Source organism: Leguminivora glycinivorella, chromosome 8 (assembly GCF_023078275.1).
Source record: "Leguminivora glycinivorella isolate SPB_JAAS2020 chromosome 8, LegGlyc_1.1, whole genome shotgun sequence".
Taxonomy (NCBI): domain Eukaryota; kingdom Metazoa; phylum Arthropoda; class Insecta; order Lepidoptera; family Tortricidae; genus Leguminivora; species Leguminivora glycinivorella.
This window is the reverse complement of record NC_062978.1, coordinates 2,881,453-2,903,885: the sequence shown is the minus strand read 5'-3', so window position 1 is coordinate 2,903,885 and position 22,433 is coordinate 2,881,453. Positions and strand designations below refer to the sequence as shown.

At 40.2% G+C, this 22,433-nt stretch overlaps 1 protein-coding gene across 1 annotated transcript; it reads right to left on the bottom strand.

Annotated features, from left to right (window-relative positions):
• Nucleotides 1–1,728: 1,728 nt before the first annotated feature.
• On the bottom strand, nt 1,729–22,433 carry LOC125228654. Its single transcript, XM_048133310.1, has 18 exons — nt 22,374–22,433; nt 22,046–22,237; nt 21,448–21,552; nt 20,569–20,824; nt 18,851–18,978; nt 16,315–16,509; nt 15,165–15,324; nt 12,511–12,779; nt 10,467–10,592; nt 8,432–8,626; nt 8,110–8,214; nt 7,500–7,755; nt 6,743–6,870; nt 6,120–6,314; nt 3,782–4,077; nt 3,498–3,582; nt 2,533–2,700; nt 1,729–1,896 (listed from the first exon to the last, which is right to left on the bottom strand). Exons 1-18 carry the CDS (start codon nt 22,431–22,433, stop codon nt 1,729–1,731), a joined length of 3,087 nt encoding a protein of 1,028 aa, XP_047989267.1.

Below are 22,433 nucleotides of genomic sequence, written 5' to 3'. Positions count from 1 at the left end.
TCCTTTAAAAACACAAAAATCACCATACGTATGCCTTTCAGATTCGAGGAGTTCCCTCGATTACTCCAGGATCCCATCATCAGAACTGGGTTCTGAGAAAAATGGGACCAATCTGTATTCATATACATTCAATATTTTTTTTAATCGGTTCAGTAACAACGGAGATATCGAGGAACAAACATAAAAAAATGAAAAAAATAAATAAACATACAGACGAATTGAGAACCTCGCCTCAAATCTGAGAGATTTAAACGGTTAAAAAGTGACACATCATGAGCAGTTCCAATGCACCAAATGTCACTGTTCTGGACGTAAGTGCATGCTGTTCTTATAAAAATATGAAAGTCACTATAACTGTGATAATTTCCGAAAATATTAATATTATCAAAAAACGATCTTAGTAAACCCTTATTCATTTTTAAATACCTATCCAAAAATATATCACACGTTGGGGTTGGAATGAAAAAAAAAAAATCAGCCCCCACTTTACACTTATAAAACATTTTTTTCCATTTTTGCACTTTGTTGACGTGATTGATATACATATTGTTACTAAATTTCAGCTTTCTAGTGCTTACGGTTACTGAGATTATCCGCGGACGGACGGACGGACGGACGGACGGATGGACAGATAGACATGGCGAAACTATAAGAGTTCCTAGTTGACTACGGAACCCTAAAAAACAGAAATCACTATTAAACTATTCTCTAATTTCAAGTTCTTAACTAAAATTTTCCTAATAAAAAAAAACAAATTGATCCCGCTACAAACTTTCACCCCCTTTTTCCCTCTACTAGGGGTGTAAATTTTCATAATCGATTCTTATCTCTTCGAAATTTTGTTAATGCAATCTATACAAATTTCGACTTTCTAGCTTTCGTAGTTTCGGCTCAGCGGTGTTGGTTGTTGAATCAATCAATTAGGAAACCTGAATTTATATATGTACATGTAGACTAACACTATACTTTTACTACATTCATATACCTTATTTACTACTACCATACCATGAATATGAAATTAAATAAAGAGTCCCCATATAAAATTGAAAATTATGTTATTAGCAATTTAATTCAAAACTATCAAGATTATTCGTGTCTGCGTTGAAACGCACGTTGAGTTGCCGGTGCTCGCGTACCGAGCGCCAACGCCATCTATCGATGGCCGTTTCGTGAAATTGATGAGCGCTCTAAGGAGTAAGGGGTCTTAACGTATCTTAAAGTTATGATCAAGATGTAAAGTATCTTGACTATCTTGGGACAGTTTGCTCAGTGATGGGCTGATGGGCAAATAGCGATTCAATTGTATTGAGTGAACTTGTGTTAGTGTTAGACTGGTTTAACGTACTCTTTAATTTTCTACTTATCATAGTTAAGAAGTAGTAGCACTGGTAAATTGCTGCTGAATAGTAAAGTTATAGTTTGTAGCGTAATTTCATTTAGCGGACTTAAATTGTTCATCTACTTGTACTTCTAGTTCATTTAACATTGGACACGACATAGCTTAACTATGAAATAACAAAATAATTGTGGCCTCTAAATTGCTTAACAATGAAAGTCCTTGAGAATGTCCATTTTGGAAATCATCAGGAAGCCTAGAGGATATTAATTCAAACCTGCTAAAGATTCTTCCGGTAAACGGGGAGGATTATCGAATGCACACTAAACAACCGAATCTGAAAGTATAATTCATATAAATTTATTAAAATCACTGACTTAATGTAAAAGTCTCTAAATATCGAGCATTTCCTCCATTCGTATCGAGTAAGGCACGTCATGAACAGTGGTGAAGTTGACAGCGTTGGAGCGAGCCACCACATCTGAGACCACCTGATCTCGGTACTCTTGCCAGCGGCGCGATGAGACGAACTCTTTGAACAGTTGCTTCTTTGTGGGGATCTAGAACCAACCATATTATTTAGGATAAGAATAGTGTAGCTACTCAGTGAGGTCCTATCAGAAGACGATTATGTGTATCACCCATCCCATTTAAGCAAGCCCTAGAATGAATCTCGCAATGCAAGAGAGGATAAGTATGGCTGTCCTAAACAATCCTGACGGTGCCTAGGAGCATTTGAGTTGACGACACGACGCGAAACTCGCAGCCCAAGACAAAAGAAGATGGGATCGTTTTGTGGACGCCCTCTGCCCCTGAAGGACATAGGACTTTAAGTCAGTAGGTAAGTCAGTACCTATGTGAGTCGTCAAGGAGGAGCAGGAGGACCAGCTTAATCCCAAAAGTGATACTTAACGCCGCTGAAGTAGGTAGAAGTTCTCTTAGACTTATATAGACCGTGATTATCTTTTTGATTTTTTTAAATATCGGGACCTCAATAAAAAACAAAAGTAATCACGGTCTATATCCCGGTCAATATAAGTCTAATGAAACTAAACATGAATCATTTAAAACTCCTAAAAGCTCTCTTGATGATGTGCTGTCTGCTAGCTGACTGTCATGTCAATATCTAACACTTGTATTATTATTCAAACTTGCCAAACACTGGCAACACGGTATGGATTACAATTCAAACTCACCTTCTTCTCAAGGTAGTGCTGTATGCGAGTCCAGATATTGGCAGTGTTGCGTTGTAGCAACCAGACTTTGGGCAGAAGCATGCAGTCGACAGGCGTAAGTGCCACTATTCGTCGGTCACGCATGTTCTCTCCGAAACCGAACGTGGATCCAGGGTTGAAGATTACTACCTGTTCAAAATTAGAAAAAGAAAAGCTTACGAATTGTTAGCTATAGACCATGCGCGGATCCAGGGGGGGTCATGGGGGTCGAGTAACCCCTGGAGCCTAAGTTGGCCATACAAATAGGCCACGTGACCCCCCCTGGGGCCCCGGGCCTTTACCACGTGACCCCCCCCTGGGCACGATGCCCCCTCCCCCGAAGCGAGATATGTATAGGTACTATAGCTACTAGCTAGTCGCCGAGCGATGAACTATAGACCGCTCCATCTCTCTTTTATTTACATGGGAGCTACTGTCTTTTGTTCGTTCTATCGCCGATATCTCATCGCTTAGGCACTGATCCCACCGCGAGCTAGTAAGCTATGATCTATCGGCTATAAAAACCAACAAAAGATAAGCACTCCCGTGCAAATAAAAGAGACACGGCGATGTTTATAGTTATTCGCCCAGCGGGAGCTATCAAAATCGCCGTGTCTCTTTTATTTGCACGGGAATGCTTATCTTTTGTTCGTTTTTATAGCCGATAGCTCATAGCTTACTAGCTCGCAGTGGGACCAGTGCCTTACTCTCTTTTGGTGGAACCAGTGCCATAGGTTAATGCCTGACTTTGAATGCAAGTGCGGTTGTAAGGACTGATTTACATGATATAAGATTTCGCATGTCAGTTTCATTACAATGCGGCATTTGCTTTTGCAGCTAAATTTCGGCAAAATTTTTGACGAGTGGCGGAAAACAGGGGAGGCCTTTGCCCAACAGTGGGACACATTATAGGCTATCGAAAAAATATACATCGGTGGTAACCAAACCTGCATGAAATAAGTTCGCAAATTAAGTGGCGCAGTCTTTGCCTCTGGGATTTGGACTTCCGGTATCGGGATTGGGTCACTTAACCTGGCAAAAAAAATTAAAAAAAAAAACAAATATAATTTATCTATAACTAGTAGGTACCCATTTGCCTAAGAATTTAAAAAAAATCTTAAGCCCTTCTCATTGTGAAGGTACTAAATGTACCTAACGACGAAATTGTTAGCAAGTACAAAGTTTTTTATACATATACAATACCTATTAAGAGAATTAAAAACATGCGAACCTCACAGAAGTCCGTTGCAAAATCTCGCTAGGCGGTTTCAACACCATATTCGACGTAGCCTGTTCATCATCATCATCATCATCAATAACTTCCGTGACCGTTTGACTCCACCCCAGCTTACTATCACTCTCTCGTCTCTGAGACCTCTTCTTCAGAACCCCGTGGAGTTTGGTTTCTTGCTGCGAAGTACTCGTATCATCTTCGGTAATAGTTACGGATTTGGTTGTGGAGGGTGTGGGGTCTTTGTTTCCGAACCATTTTTTTTCTAAAGACAGTTCTTGTTCTTGTTGGGGTACCTGAAATGTATTTGAGTTGAAGGATGAGAATAAAAATCTCAGAATAGTACTTGCTGTAGGTACACCTCGGACACTGGCGATCAAATATATGAAAGAGGCGCGCTCCTAGCACACAGTCTAAGCTCATGTAGGTGAACGCGTACCTACTGTGCTTGTATGAGTGAAATATGACAGGTCGACTGTTCGCGTTTTTGACAGGCGGTAACTGTGAGGCAACCGAGAGGGGATGGGCGGCACTTTCAGCGGGGAGCGGGAGTGGCCATACTGTACGATAGTACTCTTTATTATACTGTGCTGCAGGGGCTGGGAAGTAAGGGTTTGTCCGAATCAATGTGGAATCGGCTCTACCCTATGCGTCGTCGTCGTCGCTGGACACACACGCTGAACACTTCATACTAACGAACAATTTCTGGTCAGGGAAAGCCGATTCCACATCGATATGTTTGGGGAGACCCTAAGAGTTTGCCGAATGCCGGCTGAAAAGTTAGAGCCAGATGCCGTAGCCGAATGGCATTTCTGCGACGCGAAACGAAAACAAAACGCCGCGAAAGGTAGTTTGGCTCTGTCACGCCTATACGCAAGAGCGATAAAGATATCTACGAGCGTTTCGTTTTGTGAGCGTTTGTGCCGTTCGGCTACGTATCCAAGCCAGATAAGATGGCAGCGGTGCTCACAGTCTCGCCGTCTTTTTAAGAAACTTGGCCTACTCACTCTGCCATGTATATATTTATTTGAATTAGGCATATATGTACGAAAACATATAAACACGTTCAGAGAAGTACCCAACAAAAGATTAAAGTATAAGCTTGAATTACCCGTCCCAAATCTAGAAACATATCGCAAAAGCCCTCATTATTCTGCAGTTAAATGTTACAATCACTTCCCAAATTACATCAAGTCAGAAGAAACAGATGCGGCGTACTCAAAAAAGTTGAAATCATTCCTTACAGAAAAGTCATACTACTCAGTTACAGAATTCTTTGAAGATAATTTTAAGTAACCATAACTTTGTTAAAAGATAATTATTACAGTTATTTTTCAATTATAGCATGTAAGTAAATTTGATTATCCTTAGCGTAAGTCTGGGAACTTGTTTGCAACACCCTACTGGGGTCCATGAGATGCTTTATAATTTTTTGTGTCAACTTTTTACCATGGTGCAATAAACGATATTATGATTATGATTATGATTATGAAATATCATTTTTAACCCCCGACGCAAAAACGATGGGGTGTTATAAGTTTGACGTGTCTGTCTGTCTGTTTGTCTGTCTGTCTGTCTGTCTGTTTGTCTGTCTGTTTGTCTGCTTGTCTGTCTGTCTGTTTGTCTGTCTGTCTGTGTGTGTGTCTGTCTGTGGCATCGTAGCTCCCGAACGGATGAACCGCTTGCGATTTAGTTTTTTTTTGTTTGAAAGCTGAGTTAATGGGAGTGTTCCTAGCCATGTTTTATGAAAATCGGTCCACTATGTCGCGGTCGGGGTTTTTTTTAATTTTAACTTTGTGGTTAGGTTATAAACGTTCAACTTGACGTAAACTATGACGTTTTACTTAACCACTTAACCCTTGGACTGGCAGGGCTATCAAAATCATTGCCATCTTACCTCGGTCTCTACAAAGATTAGCTACGATTTGGGTCTAATATGACAATGTCAAAAATGACGTTTCAAACAAATCACTGCTTTTCACAATAACGCATCCGATCCATTATCATTTATCACCAAGCGCCCACACAAAAAGTACTCCCTAGTACCAAAGACATATATAACTCCGTACAGACAGATAAAGTCTAAGAAAAAAACATACCTCAGTACCATACAGAAAAAGGTACGGTGGCCTAGATGGCCTTTGCGGTACGCTCAGCTAGATGGCGCTAATATTGATATTAGACATTTTAACATAATATTATCAAGCTAAGGATGTGGGCCAAATTGTCAAAACCGAGGTTCAAAACTTTTAAGCCTGTGTCAAGAGATGACAGTCTATGCACATTTTTCTTCGACAGTAACTCTCTATAATACTCGATCCTCTTTGCTAGTACTTACATAGGGATCGTGCAGCGTATAATGGTTGCGTCCGAGGTGCGTCCTGACTATGACCTGTAGAGATTCTATCATCTGGCAGCGCCCCGATAGTATAAAGTATACGAAATTAGCCACACCCTCCCCGTCGCCTAGCAACGTCTCGTTCGTGGCGTACGACTTCATCTTCGCTGTTATACAACCTTCGCGTCTGGTCATCTGTGGTAGAAAGAGTATCTTTATGTTGTGACTCTTATGAGAGACATAATACCCAGATCGCGCCGCAAGGCCGGATTCAGCTTTATAGTTACATCACCTTACGTGGTAGGGGAGAGCAACCACGTCACGTGGTCACATTTTACTTTTTTCTGCTTTTTGGAGATCACTTAGTCTATTTAGGGTCAGTCTATGCCCAGAGGGAACACCCATAAGTCTTATCATCACGAAGTTTTCTTTCAGTAGCTAGGAGCGCCCTAGACAAGAGTGTGAGGACAGCAAAACTACATCAAACTTTAGAAATTACTGTTGCTTCATCTTGTCGAGTCCATTTAAGTAGGTCGACAGCAACACCAGCAACTATCAGTGACATGGTTAGGGAGTATCAGGACAGCACACCTACATTTAACAGTATAAAATACTGGTCTCACCTCGTCAAGTCCATCGAAGTAGGTGAATGCAGACATGGCTCGCTTCACCTCATCCCACTGCTTCTGCACGAGCGCCTGTAGCACGTGCTTGAAGTCCTCTTTCAGTAAAGCCAACAACTCGCAGTGACCTGCATGCATGATGAAATCTGACTGTAGTTTTGATTCAAGCCCGACGCCCGACATTTATTGCGCGAACCGCGCTCTTTCATGCAACAATGTACTAAATGCTGTAGGGTCGGGCGTAGGGCTTCTGCTCGAGAGTCTCGATACTCGAGACAACTCGTGAATTTCGGCTTCATTCGAGACGAGAAAAAAATGACAGGTACCTACTCGAGACTCTCGAGTTCCGAATATAAAGTACTAACTGAACCTCGGGCGCAGCGCAACATTCAAGCGCGCATAGCACGCTCTTATATATTTAGCACTTGACATTTTCAGGGCCTTAAGTAGCCCGACATACAAGCGCGCTATGCGCTTTTTTACACACAGCAGTGCGCTTGATGTTTTAGGGTTTGACACAATACACAATCTGAAATTCAAGCGTGAAGTACCTACGCATTGGCATACAGGGTCCTGCGGAACTCTTACGATGCTGCTTGATGAATCATATGAGCTATACGGCTCGAAGTCTAAGTGGATCTCAAATCTCAACCATCTGCTTTCTCAATAGCCGTGCTTTCACGACAACCATTGCCACTGTGTCTTTATAGCATCCTACAATATCTTTTTTCTTACAGCTTATCTACAGTCATCTAACCGTTAGTGGTGACGGTGGAAGTCCTGGGCGTGTTGTGCAGCAGCGAGACGTCCCCGAACATGTCTCCGGCCGTCATCGTGTCCATGTCCACGGACACGTACTGCTGCAGCAGGTCGTCGTAGAACAGCTGGCTGAGCGTCACGTCGCCATTCACTATGAAGTACATGGCGTGAGCTTCGTGGTACTGTCGTACTATTACGCGGTTCGGCCCGTAGTAGCGGAAGTATGTCGCTGCTGCCAGCTTTCTTCTTACGTTCTGTGGAGAAGAATAATCGATTTAATGTGTCTGGAGTTGGTAAGTAAAACACCGAAATTTCAGAACAAACTACACATATTTGTCTATGTTGCTCTGTGTTCTGTGACCAATTGACCAGTCATTGGCGAATGGCCTGAACCTGCGGTGCCAATATGTACCTATAAATGTCTTTGATATCGTTGACGTCAAAAACAACGATTTACCAAACATTTTTGTTATTTTACCTACACTTTTTACTGTCCTATTGCCTTACAATTAACAAACATCTATGCTATGACATTTAGTGAAGATCATGAAATCTGTTCACTAATATTCTTCCAAAAAGTTAATTATGGTTGAAAATCTGGAAAATACCTTGGGATATCGTTTGAAACACTTCAAGTCACCTAATTTCCGGTACAGGTATTGCTGCTCCTGGTGGGTTCGTTCTTCCGCTGGCTTATTCAGCAAAGCTTTGTCCTGAAATTATAGTACATTTATAATCAAATGTTTTTTTTTTATATTTAGTCACACATTCATCACTCATAATACTATACATACACTGAGGTGTCTCTTCAAACAGGCTTATCAATTTTTTCTATGATTTCATAGAGAGATAAATCCTTTTGAAAACACATTCCTCATCGGTGAATCGGCTCTGAAACATTTTCTAAAATTGATAAAAGCGCCATCTAACCTGTATATCCAACAACCGCTTCTTCAGCTGCTTGGTTCTTATGACCTGCGTCACGCGCCGCTTCACGTCGTCGACGCCCTTGTACTCATCAACGCCCTCTATGAGCCAGTAGCGGTTAGCTAGAACGAGTCGCCCGAGCGCTTTGAACTGGCATTTGGCGCGAAACTTTCTACGCATCTGCTCCTCGGGATCCAACTGGAAAATGCTATAAGGTCTAGATTCTGGAAATGGTACTTAGAAAAATTCAGCGTGTTTTTATATTCCTGTATTATAGTTCGAGTATTTTTTATTATTATTATTTAAATGGGCTTACTCTTTGGCCACAGACTAGCCAAAGGTAAAGACGTGGCCTACGATGGAGTGAGCTCGCCCAGAAATTGCCTGTTCACCCTAGATTTGAACTATTTGAAGGTTGCCGGGTATTTCAGCTATCTCCGGCCAGTCGCTGAGATATGCGTCTAGGTCATCTCATCCCGCAATCGCCGCCGGGGTCTGCCTGATCCTAGCCCGCGGCACCCAAATCATTCTCCACCTCTGTGGGCGCATGCGAGACATGGCCAGCCCAGTTCCATTTTCAGCTTGACGGTCTTAACCACAACATCATTAAGCCGTGCTGTAGTTACGTCAGTAAACCTTCTACCCGATGTAATAAACTTTTCTAAACCATTGGATTTTTCGCAATTTATTATGGTAGTATATGTAGTAATGCCGAGAGTTTCATGGCGTTCTAAAGTAAGTGGTTTTAGTAAGTCTAAGTTTTGGTATTTTACAAGATTCAGTCAGGGATATTATAAGGAAATCATGATCCAACAAATAACGCAATCATGACTGATGCACAAACTGTTCAAGTGGGGAGTCAGGACCAAGTGGGTAGTTCGAAAAACTCGTACAGCTAGAAGATGTTGATGTCAACTTCAGCCAGTCTGCTCCGAGACCACGGGGACAATGCCGTCCTTGAAACGTCGGAGGTTAGTGTTTAAAACATAGTAAATACGCGATTAAGTCCCGTTTGCAATTTTAAATATGACTGATTTGGCTGGAAACCGACGGATTTTTAATCCATCCGTGCCCTATTTACTCATGGCGATAATCTACGAGTGGCCGGGATGAGCTGAAACGATACCCTCAAGATAAGAAGGCGTGACGATAACTTGTAAAGGCCTTTTTATACCTCCTTACCTTCTGGCAGCATTACTTCAAAATTTACTTACCTCCTTTTTCGGTGGCATTTTGTAGAGTTATGTACAAAGAATATCCAAAATAATGTCTAGAAAAAATAAGATAAATAGCTAAAGAAATTATACATTAAAAACTGCTGACAACCGTTTGTCACAGAATATAAACGTCGTCTAAATATCCTTGGTGATGTCATTTGGCTCATTCTATTCTTTGATTTGGCCTACTTTCATCTAGGTTTAACCAAAGAGCATTGAATCACTACGTTTTACCAACTAAGAAGTTTTTTTATAAACTTTGAAAAAAACGGCTTCCCTTTCCCAGCGATAACTACTTAGGGTCTGAATACGGTAGTCGGTTGCCGGCTGAAGTCACAAGTAATCGTAAAATACAGGGAGAATAGAGGTAATACTCTCCATAGTAAACTGTTTTGTCATTCAGGATTTATTGTTGATATTTGGTTGATACGCTCTAAAATACTAATGCTCCTCCATGTAGTGAAAACCTTTGATATTTCGATAATATTCATATTGCTACCAGTGAAAATCATGGTAGCAATATATTGTCGAAAAATTATCAATCAGGCATGAATGACGGCAGAAAGGGCACATGTAAATAAAACGTGACTCAACAACTTAATACCGTTTATTCGAAACACAACTAAAATAAAACTACCAATCATAACAACATTACCTAAAAAAAACTTAAATATCGTTCATCTCCTCGTTGGACTGAGCGACCACATCTACAACTTAATACCGTTTATTCAAAACATTACTAAAATAAACTACCAAACATAATTTTACTTAAAAAAAACTTAAATATCGTGCATCTCCTCCATTCTTATCGAGTAAGGCACGTCATGAACAGAGGTGAAGTTGACAGCGTTGGACCGAGCCACCACATCTGAGACCACTTGGTCGCGGAAGTCTCGCCAGCGACGCGCTGTCACAAACTCTTTGAACAGCTTTTTCTTCGTTGGAATCTGCGAAACGAATTCACTGTCACGCTATCGTCAAATCGTCTATCGTCTTTTGTTTGTGGAACGGTTACGGTTCTAACTAAACTTCGGAAAACCCTTGGCGTTTCAGCTGCTGTGGAAAATACTTCTTGTACAATATCGATATTAATATTCGTAATTAGGTATGGTCAACCAATACCGATAATGTGTCATAAGGGGAAGCTGGGGAAGTTTGTCTGGCCTTCACATTTAGCCTGTTAAAACTAATGATCAGTGTTTATTGATTCGGTCAAGTTGTGTTCGAATGTATGGAAAATTAAAAAAAATTAAATCCAGCAAAATTTTAATGTAGTATGGTACCTTAGGGTAAGGTGCTTTGCGTACAATAGCGTCCCCTACCGTCCCCCTGACGCAACACCCCCTTTTAGCACGAAATAGGTCCCGTTTTACGGTTTTTCTTCATTTTTCAGAAAAGTATCAGAGTTAGGGAAAAAGTGTCTATGAAAGAATTAATTCTTATTAAATTTTAGACAAAAAAGTTATATGCATTTTTTTGTAGCAGTTACCATATTCGTGCATTAGCTTGTTGAAGTTCGATATAACTCAGTACTTAATGAAATAGTCATAAGTGTATTAGTGGTTTAATTTCAGAATTTTGACAAAGTTTATTAAGCTACTAGTTTTTGCCCTTCTGAAGTACCTTTTTACTAAGTTTCAAGCCTGTAGCTTGAAATAAAACTTATTCCCCATACAAACTTCAGCCAGCCTCATTTTAACTCTCTTAAAGGATAAAAATCCAAAAATGCTGAAATTAGTTTCTTCCCATTGTAATTTTACCTTTATAGTCTTTACACGAAGTTTCAAGCTCATATTCTCAAAATAAAGGTAGATCCTCATACGAATTTTTTACACCCATTTCACCCCCTTAGGGGATGAATTTTGAAAATTCCTTCCTTAGCGGGTTCGTAGACCCTATAAGTAACCTACGTGTCAAATTTGGATTCTTTGGCATCAGCGGTTTGGGCTTTACCTTGATTTAAGTCAGTCAGTCACTCAGGACTTTGCCTTTTATGTATGTAGAAGATAACATGAAAATAGTGCATGATATCAAAAAATATTATATGACCTTTCTTCTTGGGAATTTCATGAGCATTATTTCTTTCATTGACAACTTTTTTCTAAAATGTATACTTTCGCAAAAATTTAAAAAAAACTAAATTTTGGGACATATTTAAGGGTAAAAGGGGGGGTTGCATCAGGTGGGGCGGAGGGGACGCTAGTGTGCGCAAAGCACCTTACGCTAAGGTATCAAACCGCATTTATTTTTATTTGGATCTAATTATTTTTTTTCAAAAAACACAGTTTGACCGAATCATTATTGAGAGTTTATACGTGAGTAGCAAGTAACAAAAGTACTACGACCTCTCAAAAAACATCTGAAGTCAAATGTGAAGGTCAGACACATTTTTCCTTATGACACACTGTCCCGTATTGAACTTACAGTAACTTTTCTATGTAAGGTATTAAAATAAGGTTACGCTAGTAAACAGGGTCAAAGTGCTATAATGTACATAAACAGGTTAGCAGAAACAACAATGCACAATAACTCGTAAAATAACATAGTCAACTATAGAACTTATAGACGGAACCACTAAGGCCACGGCTCCTATAGTAAGTAAAGGTTGTCTTCTTCTCGAGGTAGTGCTGTATCCTTGCCCAAATGTTGGCAGTGTTGCGCTGCAGCATCCACACCTTTGGCAGCAACATGCAGTTAATTAACAGGCGTGAGCGCCATGATGCGACGGTCACGAATGCTCTTACATACTGTAGTAAGTAAGTTAGTTACCTTCTAGTACGTATGCATGGCAACGGCTGCACCCGCGCACCCCGCGATAGGCCTATTCTCATTAAACCCGTTTCACTCGTGTCCTCACATACCTACCACCTTCTTCTCCAGGTAGTGTTGTATCCTTGTCCAGATGTTGGCAGTGCTGCGTTGTAATTGTAACAACCACACCTTGGGCAGCAACATGAAGTCAACAGGCGTGAGCGCCACGATGCTCTTAACGACTGTAGTAAGTAAGTAAGTTACCTTCTTCTCCAGGTAGTGCTGTATCCTTGTCCAGATGTTGGCAGTGCTGCGTTGTAACAACCACACCTTGGGCAGCAACATGAAGTCAACAGGCGTGAGCATCACGATGTTCTTAACGACTGTAGTAAGTAATTTACCTTCTTCTCAAGGTAGTGTTGTATCCTTGTCCAAATGTAGGCAGAGTTGCGTTGCAGCAGCCACACCTTTGGCAGCAACATGCAGTAGGCAGGCGTGAGTGCCACGATGCGACGGTCACGAATGTTCTTACATACTGTAGTAAGTATTTAAGTAAGTTACCTCCTTCTCAAGGTAGTGTTGTATCCTTGTCCAAATGTAGGCAGGGTTGCGTTGCAGCAGCCACACTTTCGGCAGCAACATGCAGTAGGCAGGCGTGAGTGCCACGATGCGACGGTCACGAATGTCCTTACATACTGTAGTAAGTATTTAAGTAAGTTACCTTCTTCTCAAGGTAGTGTTGTCTCCCTGTACAAATGTTGACAGTGTTGCGCTGCAGCAGCTACACCTTTGGCAGCAACATGCAGTCAACAGGCGTGAGCACCACAATGTTCTTAACGACTGTAGTAAGTACCTTGAGAAGAAGGTAGTGTTGTATCCTTGTCCAAATGTAGGCAGAGTTGCGTTGCAGCAGCCACACTTTCGGCAACAACATGCAGTAGGCAGGCGTGAGTGCCACGATGCGACGGTCACGAATGTCCTTACAGAAGTAGAAGTACGTATTTAAGTAAGTTACCTTCTTCTCAAGGTAGTGTTGTATCCTTGTCCAGATGTTGGCAGTGTTGCGTTGCAACAGCCACACCTTCGGCAGCAACATGCAGTCAACAGGAGTGAGGCCACTATGCGTCGGTCACGCATATTCTCGCCGAAACCGAACGTGGACCCGGCGTTGAAGACTACCACCTGCAGTGATATTAAATAAACGTTTTTCCGAGATCTAAATCGATGGTTGGACTATGATACGAATCGGACGATCCAGGACGATACCAAAATTTCGTATGATTTTTAGTGTTCAATATAAAAAGATATGTCCGTGAAACAAATCCTTGTGTAGTCGTGTAGGCGGTCAAACAATTAAGTTTGTCAATAAATAGAAAAGTCGCGAATTTCAATGTTTCAATGGGACGACAAGAATTCTTGGACATGGCCTGGCAGACTTAATTTAACATGTTAGCGGAGCATTGCCAACCTGCATGAAATATGTTCTTAAATCAGCTGTTTGCATTTGAACTTGTGATTGTCCGATGTTCTTGCCGTCTTCTTGCGAATCGGTGGGGATAGCCACACTTAACCTGAAATAGGATTAGGAGTTTCCTATTCAATAAGTTCCGTATTAAATTTATTTTTTATCGTATTAAATCCTGGCAAGGTCGCCATGTAATATAATATGCAAGAACTAGAAGGTTTGCGCGAGGAGAGTAGAGTTAAAAGATCAGTGATCGCAGTAATAATCGCGTCTATTTTATTAAACATATTTTATTATATTTATGGGTTATCGCTGATACAATATACAACAACAACAACAACAACAATACAACAACAATTTTCTTTATTGACAATTGGAGCAAGCAAGATTTACATAAGTGGGTTTGGGTACATACATTACAATATAAATTTATATTAATATGAATTTATGTAGCACTTGTAGCAGTAAACCAAAATGGTTAATGGCCACATTATAAAGTGTTCAAGAATAAAGAACTGTGTACCTACAATGTCATCAAATATTCTAGCCAGTGAAGAAAAAAGATTGAGCGAATAACAACGGGTTCGAAAGTATTTGACAGAGAGAAAACAATAAAACGAAACTAACCTGACAGACTGTCTGACTTCACTAGGTTGTAGAAAATCCTGAGTGCTTTTATCACAACTTGACTTGCTAGGCGCTGCGTGGATGAGCATACCCGAAGTATCCCGCCTATTTTCACTTTCGGATTTCAAAGTTCGACTGCTTCTTAGAACTCCTCTACTTGGTCTAGCCTGAGATGTATCTAATCAAGGAATAATAAATTACAATAGAGTACTGGTTATTTAAGGATCAATAATAAGACGGCCAACCAAATCTTAGCAAGAATAACCACAAAATTCAAACTTTGAAAAAACCGCCGACCGCGACATAGTGGACCGATTTTTATGAAACATGTCTAAGAACACTCCTGACTAATTCTAGCGTCAAGTAGCGATTTTCATCAAGACTTGACAATAGATGTAGCGACGAATGAAAAGTCAAAGGCTCAAAAATTTTCAGTTATGATGTAACCGGATTAACCTAAACTGTAGTTTAGGTTAATCCGGTTGTTAAGTAGCGTAAACTCTTGCTGGTATTATTAGTCGATATTGTTGAGAATATATGTTTCGACAGTCGCGACATCTGTCGTCAAGTAGCGGTAATGAGAAATCCACTACTTGTCGCTAGATGTAGGTACCTACTAAAAAAATGGTAAGCGTTGTAAGAAAACTGTTATAGTATGGAATGGGCCCTCCCTTACTCATTTCTGATTTGCTATCGATGGCACTCTTCCTCTTTGGTCTATACTGAGACACTGCTTCTTCAAACTCTGAGCTGTCATCATAAGTACTTCTTCTCCTATTTTTATAGGCGGCAAACCATTTTTCCTCTAAATCCTTTTCACTTTCCTCTTCATGTACCTGAAATATTGACTTATTTATTAAATAGCATAGAGGAATAGGTAAAAAAGAGTTGTAACTACATATATTAGTAAATGAGAGTTATTTGTAGTGACATCTAGCGTAAATCACACGACAAATAGCGTAAATTATCAGTACTGCTACTTAGATGTCACGACGAACGAAAATTCTAATCAACAATTTTTAGCTATTATTGTATTCTGTTTTCAATTCCTTCTCCTTTTAAAATATAGTTTTAATATTAAATTTTTGGCAGACGAGACACACTTGACACCGTGTAGAGTAGTGGTACTGATAATTTACGCTGTTTGACTCGTGATTGACGCTAGATGTCACTATAGGTAATACAAACCCGCATTTTACAGATGTATGGAGTTAGAACTCTTTCCTCTAAGGTAATAGTATTTATTTGTAAAATTATTAGGTTTGTTCAACCGAACATAGTTTGCGATTGCAAGCACGTACCACGTAGATATAATAAGTCCAAAGGAATTTCGAGTCAAACGGGCCATACAGGAAAAATGCAACGTTGCGAAACCTGCGAAGTTACCGAAGGCCGAGCTCCACGTAGGACCGAAGGCCCGAAGCGTCCTGTAAGCCTGGAATTGCAGGAACTCAGGGGGCCGCTGGAATGGGGGCCGATTTTTGAGTGTCACTGTCACTAAAATACCGGTTGAAAACGGTGAATTGCCTGTTATTTTCAGTGACAATTATCTGAATTCGAACGCGCGAGACTCAAAAATCGGTCCGCAGTGCTCAAACACGGAACAAAAGTACAAGTGTCTAAATACGGAGGCCGAGCTCCGCGTAGGGCCAAAGGTCCGAAGCATCCAGGAAGTCAGTGCTTAAATGCAAAAGTACCTAAAAGTCGCGCTTGACTGCCGAACTTTTTGAAGAAGACGTCTCGTTTCAAATGTATGTTTTCGCTACTATTCACTACGTCTCTGCATACTTCCCCATGCCAGTGAGTGGGGATATAGTAATACTTACATAAGGGTCGTACAAAGTGTAGTGACTACGACCCAGGTGCTGAGTCACGATGACCTGGAGCGACTCAATCATCTGACAGCGCCCGGACAGTACGAAGTATACGAAATTCGCTACTCCCACTCCATCTCCCAGTAGTGTCTCGTTTCGACCGTATGACTTCATTTTGGCTACTATACAGCCTTCGCGTCGCGCTACCTGAAATAGTCGACATTTACAATGAAGTTTGAGTAGTACTGATAATTCTACTACTTACCGCTAGATTGCGCTATGTTCAAGGTACGCGCTGGTCAATATGCATTGTCAATTGTCAGTCTAGTCTAGCTATGATTATAACACACATCACGTCAGTGAGTTTCAATAAGTTTTAATCTTCTGTCGAAAGATGGCGTTTACGCTGTGACTAAAATTTACTTTCACAAGTCAAAAATACTCCATTCTCTTTGTAGTTAAGACGCTGGCCTGGTATAGATCTTGTCATGTATATCTGAGGCAGGCATCATAGGCATTGCTCACCATCAGGCGAGCAGTATTCTTGTTTGCACCGATGTGGTATAAGTGGGCCATTTTTTTTTTTCAAAGTTACCCACCCCACTTTTTTTGGGATATGGAAATTTTTATGTGGTTTTCATTCATAATCGCGAGCTCTTTCAATTCTAATAGAAGAAAAAAGTGTCCCAAGGTTTTTTCCCACTCCGTTACCATTTTTTCATACCGTCGCTGCGCGTGCAAATTTCGCTATGTGTTTTTAACCTACTTTACAGGAGACACAAAAAACTGTTTATTTCGGCAATTATTGAACATAAATAAATCAATATTTTTATGGCATAAGTATTTTCACTTTTGCATACATTAAGAAATAACTTGAAATTATATTTCAGTTATTATAAGGTTAAAAAAATATTTTTTCATAAATATGTTACATAGCGATTATAATTTGAGTCGTAAAAAACCGGTATGTGTCTTACAATCACTTAACTAGATTTTATTCTTAAGGAACAAAATACAATTTGTGCACTTTATCGTCACATGGTTATTTAATCATATGAATCATTGATTCATCAATTGAATTAACTATGTTGTTGTTTATTTGTAATTTAACAATTCATTTTCGAATTAATTATTTCAGAAAAAACACGACTTAATACTATAAGCTTAATACACAAACTCGATTAAATTAATATATTACTACCAATATATTACAACTATAATAATATATTTTTTCCATTAATTTTTATGAATGGAGGTTATTTCAGTTACAAAGTTGCTCAATGTGGTATTATGTAAACATTTATGTATTGAATAAGATTTCATTATGCATTTTTTAACTTGAAAAAACCGGATAATGCTAGTCTGGCTCGAACACCGAAGGTTACGTGTTTATTTTACTATTTTTTTTTCTCACAACTATATTAATAATCATGTATGGTGTAAGACGATTTATTTTCCAAATTTCATAGTTTAGGTCAAACGGAAGTACCCTATTAATTTTGACTTCCTTGAGAGTGTAGATTTTTTTTCAACTCAATTAACCTATGTTGTATTTACTTAGAAATAAGGTTTTTTTACAGCTTCAAGGAACGGTACAGTACACTTGAGTATAGGGTTTTTCCGAAATAAATAATATTGACAAATTGATAAACGGATTGACAAGAAAGAAAACGATAAAAAATCTTTGTCACTCAAAACTTTGTGTGATTTCTCAAGTCAGCTTTTTTTCATTTATTAAACATTTTATTTTCATTTATTTATTTTAAAATGTTTCCAGAAAGGATAAATAGATTTTATCACACAAAATTTCATACAAAACGATGTCTTACCAATGCAATGTTAAATCACTTGCTATTTTTTTAAGTTACTTAGCAAAACTTTATCGTATTTCGATAGTTTGTAATATACGTTTACACGCACTGAACCCTACACGAAATTTGTCATTATACTAAACACTAATAAATTTCTGACAGTTAATCTTAAAAATCAATTTAAAATGATTTATTTTTAACAAATATTAAAAAATAACTATTCGGTCAGAGTGAGTACTTTCAGACATAGTCTCAATAAAAAGGGAAACTACACTCTCTGTCTCATTTATAGAGGTTATACTTGACTACAAACCCACCTACCATACACCATTTAAACAAGTTTTAAGAGAGTAGGCTAGATTTTTATAAAAAAAGCCTTCTATGTGACGCAAAACACACGATCTGGATACATTACGATTTCTAAAAATAATACAAAATTATCGCTGTGTATGAGATTGTACAAATCGGGCACAAACATCTAACACATCTTTTTAAGTTTAAAATGGCATTGAAAACGAAAAATCGTTAAAAATCACATAGCGAATTTTGCACGCGCAGCGACGATACATTTTGTATGGCGGTAACGGCATGGAAGGGTCGAAAAAAATTATGGAAATCTTCTTATCAGGATCGAAAGACCTCACGATTCTGTTCTGAGTATTAATCGCGTAAAAAATACCCATGTTAAAAAAAATGGGGTGGAGAACTTTGAAAAAAATGGCCCAAATAACTCTCACCTCATCAAGAGCATCAAAGTAAGTGAACGCTGACATAGCACGGCGAACCTCCTCCCACTGCTTCTGTACAGACTCCTGGAGGACATTCTTGAAATCTTCCTTCATCAGCGCCAGCAACTCACAGTGACCTAGTGTTCCAACAAAACATAAGCTTATTTTTAACCCCCGACGCAAAAACGACAGGGTGTGATAAGTTTGACGTGTATTATGTCTGTCTGTCTGTTTGTATGTGTGTTTGTCTGTCTGTGGCATCGTAGCTTTTGAACGGATGAACTGATTTAGCTGAATTTGTCGAGAGTGTTCTTAGACAGCATATTTAATGAAAATTTGTCCACTTATATGTCGAGTTTTTTTTTCTTCAACATTTTGTCTTTTTATCACGCAGAAGTGTCTGCGAGGGAGCCAGGAGGCCACAGTGCCCACAGTTGGTCAAAGCGGCTAGACCGGTGTTCTAGAAGGACACAGGTTCGAGTCCTATCGGAGTGATTTTTTCCTTCTGTTTAAAAAAATCTAATTAATTTCTATAAGTCCCGAAAAATCAAGCAGAAAACAAACCTTTGAATTTGAAGTAAATAACTCACTGTTACATGCATTACCCTCTCACCTGTATTCCCAAAAGAGGTAGGCAGAGGGATAATATATTTTGAAGAGTATTACTGAACTAAAGTGTAACCACTGCTAACCATCACATTCGGTTACTTGGTTACGTAAACAAATATTGACCGCATTTGTGGCGTCTTGCAAGGAAATAATATGTTCACCAGCTTATCTTTATTTGTTACTCCTTTAATTTTATTTTAGAAGAGTTAGTGCTACACTTATAACAGTATACTTAATGCCAAATAAGCCTTATTTTGTATAGTTGAGCTGTTTTCAAAATGTACCGCTTCGTGCGCTGTTAAAAAGTCATGAAAATGAGGCCAAAACGCTCCTCTACAAAATAACAAATGTAGGTAGGTAGAAAATATCATGAAAAATTCTCATGCAATTTGGGATCATTTTCTTTCAAATTAGAATGCATTACGCAATATTCCCATAAGTTGAGAATTGCTTCAAGAGTCGGGCCCAGCCTGACATTCAAGCGCGCGCACCGTGCTTTTACATTCAGCACTGCCAAGTCTGACCTTAAATTCACCAGTAATTACAGTCCATGTAGGGTCGGGCCTAGCCCGACATTCAAGCGCGCGTAGCGCGCTCGTACATTCAGCAGTGAGAAGTCGAGAAGTCTGACCTTACTTTAATAAGCTCACTTCACTCACTTGATCCTGTAGGATAGGGCGCAGCCCGACATCCAGGCGCGCGCGGCTCACTTTATTGCTCTCAGTAGGGCAATTGAACCTGTAAGTTCAGGCTCAGCCCAAAGTTCTAGCGCGCGCAGTGGCGGTTTTACGTTAAATCACAGCTCATGACGCTGTAGCGTCGGGCCAGCCCGACATTAGCCCGACATTCAAGTGCGCGCAGTGTGCTTTTACTCTCAGTATGTCACTTGAACCTGTAAGGTCGGGCTCAGCCCGACGTTCACGAGCGCAGTGCGGTTTTACGTTAACCAGAGCTCCGTGTAGCGTCGGGCGCAGCGCACTTTAACATTAAGCAGGGCACTTGACCGTGTATAGGGTCGGGCGCAGCCCGACATTCAAGCGCGCTGGAAGGATTTGAATGGACAATAGGTACTTATTAATAAAGTTGTCTTTTAACACACCAAACATACAATAACCCACCATTGGTAGTGACAGTGGCCGTCCTCGGTATGTTGTGCAGCAGGGACACCTCCCCGAACATGTCTCCGGCGGCCATGGTGCCCACGTCCACAGACACGTGCTGCTGCAGCAGCTCGTCGTACACGAGCTGGCTGACGGTCACGTCGCCAGTCACCACGAAGTACATCGCGTGGGCGACGTGGTGCTGGCGGACGATCACGCGGTTCGGCCCGTAGTATTTGAAGTACGTTGCTGCCGCTAGCTTTTTCTTCACGTGCTGTTGAAGAATAGTGTTAGGCCTGATTTAGACGGCGTGCGAACTCGCATGCGATTTTAATTACATTGCGGGTTGTTGAAGTTCCGCATTGTAATAAAGCTCGTATGCGAGTTCTCGTACCGTTTAAATGGTCTCTTAAATGTATAGGGTACATTTTTGGTAACTATACTATGTGTGTGACAATTAGCATGTGATGCGAAGGTATGAAAGTCATGTGTTGTAACGATACGGATGAAATTAACGGGAAAGGATAACCGAAGAAAACGGTGGAAAGACTGTCTGAGAGATGCTATGAAACGAAAGCAAGTTAATGATGAGATGACGGTTGATAGAGATGCTGCCTGTTCACCCTGCTGGGTAAAATAGAGACGCCGGCACGGAAATACATTTATATTCTTTGGCAGTGTGCATAAGAAAAGAAGAAGCAAAGCGCTTCGTGCGAATTGATGAATATCTACCAAGCGCGGGTGGAAACTTGCCGACGACAGGGTAAAATGGGGACGGTGGAATAATGATAATCAAAGTGGCTGCAACGATTGTGCGCGTGCCCACACGATGGAGTGTCAGGATTCTGTAAGACCATCGATTGCCGATGGTGTAAAACAGCCATAAAGTTCACGTACGTTCGGATAACGCTTGAAGCACTTCAATCCACCCAAAATGCGGTACAGATATTGCTGTTCTAGCAACGTTCGCTCTTCTGCAGGCTTGTTCAGCAATGCTTTGTCCTGAAATTATTCAAATGAGCATAAATCATAAACCATTTTTCTTTACTAGTAGGCCAAAGGTTATCTCTATGATGGTCCAAAAAGCGATAATAAATTTGCCCAGGTGCATTGATATCCTAACAGCGACCTCAAAAATGTAACTATTCGAACCACTCGCTATGTTTATGATTTATGATTAAACTTTCGCTTCTTCTTCTTCTTCTTTAAATCCTGTTACTCTCTGCTGGGATGTAGGGCTTCAATCATATTTCTCCTTTAATTTAAACTTTCGCTTAAACGAGTATAATTTTTAGCACGTGCCGTTAAATAAATATTTTACTGTTTGTGGTCTTCCATGCAAGGCCCTAGGTCTTATACTAGGTGCAAGAAGGTCCTTTATCTATGCCAACAATTTAATCAAAATTCCTCTTAGAACTAAACTAAACTAAACTTTGCAATGGAAATTTTAGATTATCCAACTACAATACAATATTCAATAAAAGCGACATCTAACGTTTATGTTCAACAACTGTTTCTTCTTGTGCTTCCCCCTGACGGCTTGCTCCACACGGCGCTTCACATCGTCTAAACCCTCGTACTCATCAACGCCCTCTATGAGCCAGTAGCGGTTCTCCAACACGAGTCGTCCGAGGGCGCGAAACTGGCATTTAGCGCGGAACTTTTTGCGCATTTGTTCCTCAGGATCCTGGGAAACATTAGGTGTCTATTGTATAGCATAGGTAGTTTTCGAAATAATTGGATTTGTGACAGACAGACGAACAAAGTATTGGGGGAAGGAAACCCTAAAATATCATCTGAGAGGAAAAAATAACATCACATACTTCTTTCTTGGCGTCTTTTTTCGCTGCATCTCTTTTCGTCCCCTGTTTTTTCGGTGCCAT